At 33.2% G+C, this 8,280-nt stretch overlaps 1 protein-coding gene across 2 annotated transcripts in view; it reads left to right on the forward strand.

The window, feature by feature from the left end:
- The window catches only part of LOC119839890 (sialin), a 53,828-nt gene extending 45,548 nt beyond the window's left edge, over positions 1-8,280 (forward strand). For both annotated transcript variants that reach the window (XM_038366321.1, XM_038366322.1), the window contains exons 9-12: positions 3,538-3,685; positions 4,741-4,881; positions 5,421-5,506; positions 6,061-8,280. In XM_038366321.1, the coding sequence (XP_038222249.1) occupies positions 3,538-3,685; positions 4,741-4,881; positions 5,421-5,506; positions 6,061-6,231 (546 nt within the window). In that variant the 3' untranslated portion in view covers positions 6,232-8,280. The remainder of the gene's footprint in view (positions 1-3,537; positions 3,686-4,740; positions 4,882-5,420; positions 5,507-6,060) is intronic.

Consider the following 8,280-nt stretch of genomic DNA (forward strand, 5'->3'; position numbering starts at 1 on the left):
TTTCTTATTGCTATTAAACTTAAAAATTAAATCTGTAATATTCGCTTACAATTTAACGCATTTCAAAGATTCTAATGCGAATATATTAGGGGTTGGTTACGAGTTGACGGAGTCAGGCTTTTTCCCGTGTAGTTTTTTTGTAACGTTTTATCGATGTATATAATCTACCGAATAGATGTAATGAATACACGAACGTTTGCGTTCATATCAATATTTGCAAATGTACAGTTTCGAACCCCCGAGTTTTCGGCTGAAGTCCAATGTCCTAACCACTGAGACAACTCTGCTCTATTATTACTTACATAAGTACATTACCAGTATGCTTAATGGAGGTACATTCTATGATGCTAAATACAAAGCACTTCAAATATTAACAAAGATTAGATCAGATTACATCTATAGTTTGTATGTGAATAGATAGGTATTTGCTAAGCAATATACGATCAACATAGAGGTATAAATTATGTACCCAAATAACATTACTCTAGAGTTTAGACTGTAAAACAGCCATACATAGAATTTACCTCTTTTATATTATATGTACAAAAAAGGTCTGGTAAATGTTATACATACATTATAATATAGGATACAATAGCTGACGTCAAACGTGGTTCTGCCTTATTCTTATCGTTTAGGGTTACAAAAATAGATGTTGGCTGATTCTCAGACCTACCCCATATGCACACAAAATTTCTTTTGAATCGATCCACCCGTTTCGGAGGAGTAAAGTAACTATAAATGTGACACAAGTTGTTTATATACAAGACTAGCTGCACCCGGCAAACGCTGTTCTGCCTTACTCTTATCGTTTAGTGGTATGAAAAATAGATGTTAGCCGATTCTCAGACCTACCCAATATGCTTACCAAATTTCAGAGGAATCGGTCAAGCCGTTTCGGAGGAGTATAGAGACTAACATTGTGACACGAGAATTTTATATATAAGATATAAATAGATATGTAATTAAGGACTATTGAATTTTTATTCCCAATTAAATGTAATCACCATTTTAATCGTGAGAGCGGAATATTTAGGAACCTAACTAGTTATAACCAGATATCTATGGAAGCGTAAATCTTAATATACATAGTGAGCCGGCTAGAACCGGTGGCAACCGGTTTTCGGGAAAGGAAATCGTTGATAAGGCGGCGGGATGTCATGTTGCAATTGTAATTGTAATGTCATTGATAGGAATTATTGGAGGATGCATCGATTGAATGTAGTTCTGTGGGTACGTGGGTTATGGTGGGACTGGGACTAGTTTAGTCTTAGTCATACTAATATTGTTATTAGGGTTGCCACCTTTTTTTGATAGTAATGCAGATTATATTAAAACAATACGTATGTTTTAATACAGTTTCGCGCTTGAAAGGTATTTTAAATTTCACACTAATAATATACACTAATAATATTGAAAATGAATAAATATTGTGAGGGTTAGTTTCGTTCTTAAATTGTTTAGTCGTTCGGTTATATACTCTTATTTTGACGATTCAAAAACGCTGTTAATGGTAGTCTATTTGAACGAATAAATGTATGAATTTGAATTTGAAATTATAATTACGAAACAAACAAACCTAATTGTGATTACATTTATAACAATAATTTCAGAGTTTAATAAATCAATACGGATAAAGATTGTTTCCAAAAAATCGTATAAAATCAAATATTTAATTAACACATCAACAAGTCCACATAAGTCAACATGCAATTCAGAAAGAGCTCAAGCATAAAATGTTCAAACAAATATTAATAATCTTGTGAGGATTACAAGAAATTATAAAGTACATATTACATTATTACATATGTTACCATAACCTTGGCATACAAAAAAGCTGATGAGTGACATTGATATATTGAATTTTGTTTTATGATGAAATTGCTATGTTGATTTTTACATATTTGAGAGAGAGACTAATTGTAGCCCGCGGTTTAATTATTTTTATATGATGTTAGTTGACCCGGCAAACGCTGTTCTGCCTTACTCTTTTAGGATTATGACAAATAGATGTTGACGGATTCTCAGACCTACTCGATATTTGTTTCCAAGGAGTATGGTAACTAACATAGTAACCCAAGAATTATGTATATACAGAGCTCACGATACAATCTTATACCTTTAAGTTTAAGTCAAATTTTAAAAAACACTATCGAATTAATTAAAAAAAAGACAAAACATAAAATCGAAGCAAGGAAATTTCCTTACACTATATATTATGATAAAACGCATACACGTCATTTCACGAAATCTTATGAATTCATCGATTAGTATAATTAGAATTGAATTACTATCCCGGTAAGATACGGTATGCGCCGGCGCCTCACGAGTCGCACACGTTCGATCCGCTAATGGTAATCACGACTTGGTGTTTCACTGTCGCTTTTTCATCTATGAATATATTTTCTGCGTGTAGTATAATTATTATCCTATACCGCTTACATGGAGTGAGAACCTTCTGAAACTAAACATATTAACTCATAGAACTAACTCATAGACTGGTTCGAATACATTACAGGATAAGTTTTTATACATGTTATCTCAAAGAGAGATTTCTCTAAGCTTAACTGACAGTTAATAGAGGGTTAAAAGACCTCGCGTTCAACCTGGATTTAATACGAGGCGTAATTTTATAGATCAGGTTCCGTAATCTAGGGTTAATGAACATAGGATCGTCATAAACAGCAAAACACAGGTACTGCGGCGCCGGCCTCACATACCAGGCATTTTCTATTTCTGGCTCGGCTATTTATACTAAAATTATAAATACCAGGCTATTTAAAGATTATCGCAGGCCTAATTGCTTGCAATTAATTTATGGAAAGTTTATAATCGCTCTCGAGGATTACCATTTTAAGTGGTTTGGACATTAATTTAAATATATTATGTCTATGTATGGGATTATACGCGACTGGTGTGTTTTTTATTTAATATAAAAACTTTTCTCAATTATTGTGATATATTATCATATTTACAATTTTTTATTGGAATTGACAAAATGTGTTATTACCTACTAGTTGATTAAAATCTGTGCTTTTATGACAGTGACAAAACTACAAGAAACTTAATAATATAAGTTTAATAAATTTGAATAAAAACATTCCGTTGCCGAGGTTAAAAAGCAACCTACATCACTCTCTTGCTTCTTTTATATATCTAAACACAAACATCACGTTATAAAATCGCTCCTTAAACGTTTAAGAAATGCAGACAAACAAACAATTATGCATTTATAATATTAGTAAGGATTGTATTATAATTACTACAGCTATACTGTAACTATTTCAACTATAAATGATATAAAATTGTATGAAAAATTTGCTTTCATATTATCCATATGTACTTCTAAAAGGCAATAAAAAAAGGTTCGACGACATGTGACATCTACCAACCCGTACATGGCCATGTAAGCGTGGTGGATGCCTTGAACTATGAGACCCTTAAGCAGGAACCTATGGGCTGATGACGATGATATTTTTTATTTTATATATTCTATATTTTTTATTTAATATATTCTAAACTCGGCTATCTGAATTACAGAACGGTCTCCTGTCTTCCCTCCCGTATCTGGGCAAGTACCTGTGCGCTCTGGCATCCTCAGTGCTGGCCGACTCTCTGCGCAGGACCGGCCGCCTGTCCACCACCACCGCTAGGAAACTGTTCACGGGATTCGCTGTTGGGTTGCCTGGTATGTTATTTTTATATATTTTTTATTAATATGTTACTTCTAAATAATCCTTTTATAAGAAGAAAAATACTAGTATTTATTTCTGCTGCGTTGACAGCACAATGAAGTGTTTAAAATAAATCAAATAAATACTATATTCCTGAGTGATGATTTTTTTGTGATGTTTTGATGAGTGATGTTTTTTACTCCATAACTATTTAGAAGGGATCGACCGTGTTATTTGGTCCCATTTTATAATCTAAAGTGGTACTTCTCTCTTCGGTGACCTGTTTGTAGAAAAGATTTATTTTTTATTTTAATGTCAATCCCAACCGTCTAGTTTGCAATTGAGTGAAACATGTGCTATAGTAAATAGACACACGTCTTAATTTCTTTTTAAACGCGGAAAATCTACAGCATGCAATTAAATATATATTATGGACTTATTACTAAATGCTTAACGTAAAATAAAGGCGTTACGTTATACCCACTGGTGGTGGTGGTGGTGATATCAAATGTCCATTTGCTCGCTCCGCTATAAAAATTAGTTTTGTAAGAATAACCTCGATTTTCGGTTCATCCGGGGTAAGAAATAAGCACATGTCACTTAGTAAATATGTAGCTGTCTAATGGTAAAATAATTTTAAAATCTATCGAATGGTCTTGGAACTGTCTAAGGATTTATTCAAATAAAAAAATCTTTCTTTGTTATAATATTAACTAGCTGACCCGGCAAATTTAGGGGTAGGAAATTGTGACACGGGAATTTTATATATAAGATGTAGACCATTCCAAATTATTTAGAAGTTAAAGACTTTTCAACAGATTTTAAACGCGATTTATTCATTATATTTGTGCTCGCTGTAAAGTGTTCGAAACGTCGGGTTAATAATATAATGAATAAATCGCGCTTCAAATCCGTTTAAAAGTAATTAATTTCTAAATGGATTTAGACGGATTTTAAACGCGCTTTATTTATTACGTATTTCTAAATGTATAATACTCGCGTACAATCAAACACAAGAAAATACTATTCCAAATTATATTAAACATGTCGTGTTACAATATCTTCCCAGGCATCCTGATGATAGCGCAGGCGTTCTTCGGCCACGACCGCGTGTGGTCGATCGCCATCTTCACGGTCGCGCTGACCATCAACGGCGCCGTCACCGCCGGCTACCTCGGCAACGGGCTCGACATCGCGCCCAACTTCAGCGGTGAGTCCACGCGATGCGATCCGATGCGATACAATACACTTCAGTACAATGCAATAGAATACACTTTATTTATCACACACATACAGAAATACAGAAAAATAACAAAAAGTAAACGAACTTGTACCATGTTAAAGAGGCGACCTCATCGCTTATGAGCGATATCTATCTATGTATATATTCTTTATAATAACATGTTTAACAATTTATTTTTTGTAAATCCTCATATTTTTTAGGGTGCTTAACGTAGTTATGGCGTTGTCTGTTAAAAAAAATTGAATTTGAAATGTAAATCTTCCTTTAGTCTTTACAAATAAACACTATCTTATGTTATAAATAAAAAAAGTAGAACAAGATAATGGAATATTTACATTTGTAAAAATAATCACATGTTTCTTAGCTGCATCAAAATTAAGTCATGGTAATATATATTATAAATCAAATACATAAACTATATTACAATAATATCAATGTATTTCAACATTACAATTTTTCCTTAATTATTTACGTATTTAACGCTAAAGTATTAATATTTTTTATAGGAACCATTTTCGGCATTGCCAACACACTGTCTTCATTCGGAGGCTGGCTCTCGACGTTCATGGTGGGAGAACTCACCAAACACCACGTAAGTGAATGGAAATTATCATTGGACCCTAGATTCTTGAGCACTCTAGATTGTTCTATGTCATTTATTGTTTCATAAATAATCATAAGTTAGGTTTTGCCAGGACTTCACAGACTCGTCATAGACACGACTTAGACATGAATTGTAGAACATAGTATAAAATCTATTTGTAAAAATTTATAATAATAATAATAACTCATGTTATTTATAAGTTATTTTTGCTAAACAATAAATAATACTGGAAATGGGTTTTTCGAACTTCCTGAAAATGAGTGTGAGAGTCGTGGCGGAAGAAAGAAAGTTTTACCATGTCCGTCACCTTTGATATAATTAGCAACAACGCCCGACTTAAATATAGACTTTCCCTTATTTTACAAAAATAGTTATTGTCTATAGCTATATAAATATCATACTTGATAAGTAGATAAATATGGTATCGGTTACTTTAATAGAATAAAAATTATTGATCTTTTTATTATTTACAAAAAATGTTCACACTTTGAAAAATGTATTATTTTTTTCAGTTTTTTTTTAACTAAATTAATGAATTCCAGAACACATACGAACAATGGCAGATCGTGTTCTTCATCCTAGCCGGCACGTACACGGCCGGCGCGTTGGTGTTCACCATCTTCGGCTCCGGCGAGCTGCAGCCCTGGAACTCGCCGCAGGGCGCGCCCAGCAAAGAGGAGCAGCCGCTCAACGACAAGGAGGTTAAGGTCTAGGGAGGTGGAGGGGAGTTGGAGGGGATTTCAGGGGGAGTTGGTAGAGGCAGATAGCTAGTGGGTGTGACATGTGACATGCGAGATGATACTCCGCCTAATATTCTGCCACTCCATTCCAAAAGGTCGTATCCATATAAAATATAAAAATTTTCAACTCGAAATGTTTTAATTGAAACTTCCTGGCACGTTAAAAGTACAGAAATAAGCCAATAGATTGTATGAACGCTCATATACAATTGTATTTAGTTTCCAAACACAAGATGCGGTTCATAACTCGTCCCCTCCAACACGTGTAGTATATTATCTCATACTATCTGTTATGTACAAACAAGACAAATTCGTAGGAAAAATTATTTATTTATTAATAATTATAAATGTTCGTGTTCACCTGTGTTTATGTATCTACAGTCTGTACATTACAACGTTGCGATCCACGCATTCTTCTGAATGATTTTTAACTAGAATTAAAATGTATTCAACTGGATGAAAAATCGCGACTTATTTTTAAAATACTTACCATATTGGTATAGTTGTTTTTTCTTCATTTAAGTCAATAGAAACAACTTTTTAGTCTTTATGTAATTTTGTTTAACAAGATTTAGTTATATGATATAAATTTTGATTCAATATTTTCGGCAATAAATATTGAATCAAATTTTGTTATTTATGAAGTTACTTTTACAATATATCTTGCATGAAGTAAGTTATGTGAAAGTGATTTCTGTTATCGCGTGCCACGCACAGAGGTAATGCTTCTCATGACCTGAATCATTAACGAATTGTGTCATAAATAATGGCATTACTTTGTATGATATTCGGAAAAGAGATGGCAACACGGCATAACAGAAACAGCTGTATCGGCCAAATTTGTAATACAATTCTTTATTGAGTCAGGTCATACGTTCTTATAAAGAATGTGAAGTTTTATTTCAAAAAAGGCTGATAATGATTGTGATTTAATGACGTCCCGGCTCGCGCAACGGACTCACGATTGTCAAGTGATAGGAACCCGACTCATTGTAAAATCTAGACCTAAGTTCATAGGAGTGCTTTGTGGGGGCCCTCTAAAAATCTTCAATGCACAAAAACACTATCTTAATAGGTATGATATTGTTCTGAAGCAAATACTTTTTTAAGCAGATAATTTCCAATTAAAAGATATTGTATTTCGGGACCAAAGGGCCGCTTCCTAGACTCCATAAGTGTAAGTCTATTTTAGTATTTTCATAAGTATCGATTATTTATTTTTCTAATGCGAGTATTTAGGAAATTCACAGCCATTCTCGTTTTATCCGGGGTCGCGCGGCGATTCTGTGGAACCATAGACAAGTCTCGTTTGTAACCGTAAGACGTAGATATTAAGGGTAAGCCATGTTTCGCACTTAGCTTTATTACAAGGGACAATGCATCGCTATTTTGTGCATTTCAACAACTGTGATAAAGAGGTTTGTCTATGGCATATCGCTTTAGTGTCTTTTGCTCTTGTGTCTATAGTACTTTTTTGAATTTCGAATTTTTAATGGCTATTTGTAGTTCCTAAATTACGATCAGTATTTCGTTTTTCGTGTCCGAGCCACAGATAACGTTACAATTGCAGGGTATTCGCGTTGTATAAATTTAAGGCAGTCTGTGGCAATTTATATATTCTGTACCGATAGTTTTTAGCCCATTTCATAATGCTATATAAATATCATACTTGATAAGTAGATAAATATGATATGGTTACTTTAACAGAATGAACAAACATAATAAATGTGTATGTCCATATAAAATAGTTGTATGAATGTGAAGCAATAAATATGCAAACAAGTCCCAATGAGCAAATGATGATTTTAATAGTAATAAATGAATTTTGTACAATTTGCATTTTTCGATGTCTTTATCCATGATGTATTTGTAAGAAATTCTGATGTGTATAGAGAAGCATTTCATGTGTAATTGAGCTATTTATATGTGAATATTTAAAACTGTATCATTCTAACGCATGTAACGTTAAGACTTGTTGAATGTCTCCAATGACTATGTAATTTGTGAACCAATTTTTTTTTT

Source organism: Zerene cesonia, chromosome 5, assembly GCF_012273895.1.
Source record: "Zerene cesonia ecotype Mississippi chromosome 5, Zerene_cesonia_1.1, whole genome shotgun sequence".
NCBI classification, from domain to species: domain Eukaryota; kingdom Metazoa; phylum Arthropoda; class Insecta; order Lepidoptera; family Pieridae; genus Zerene; species Zerene cesonia.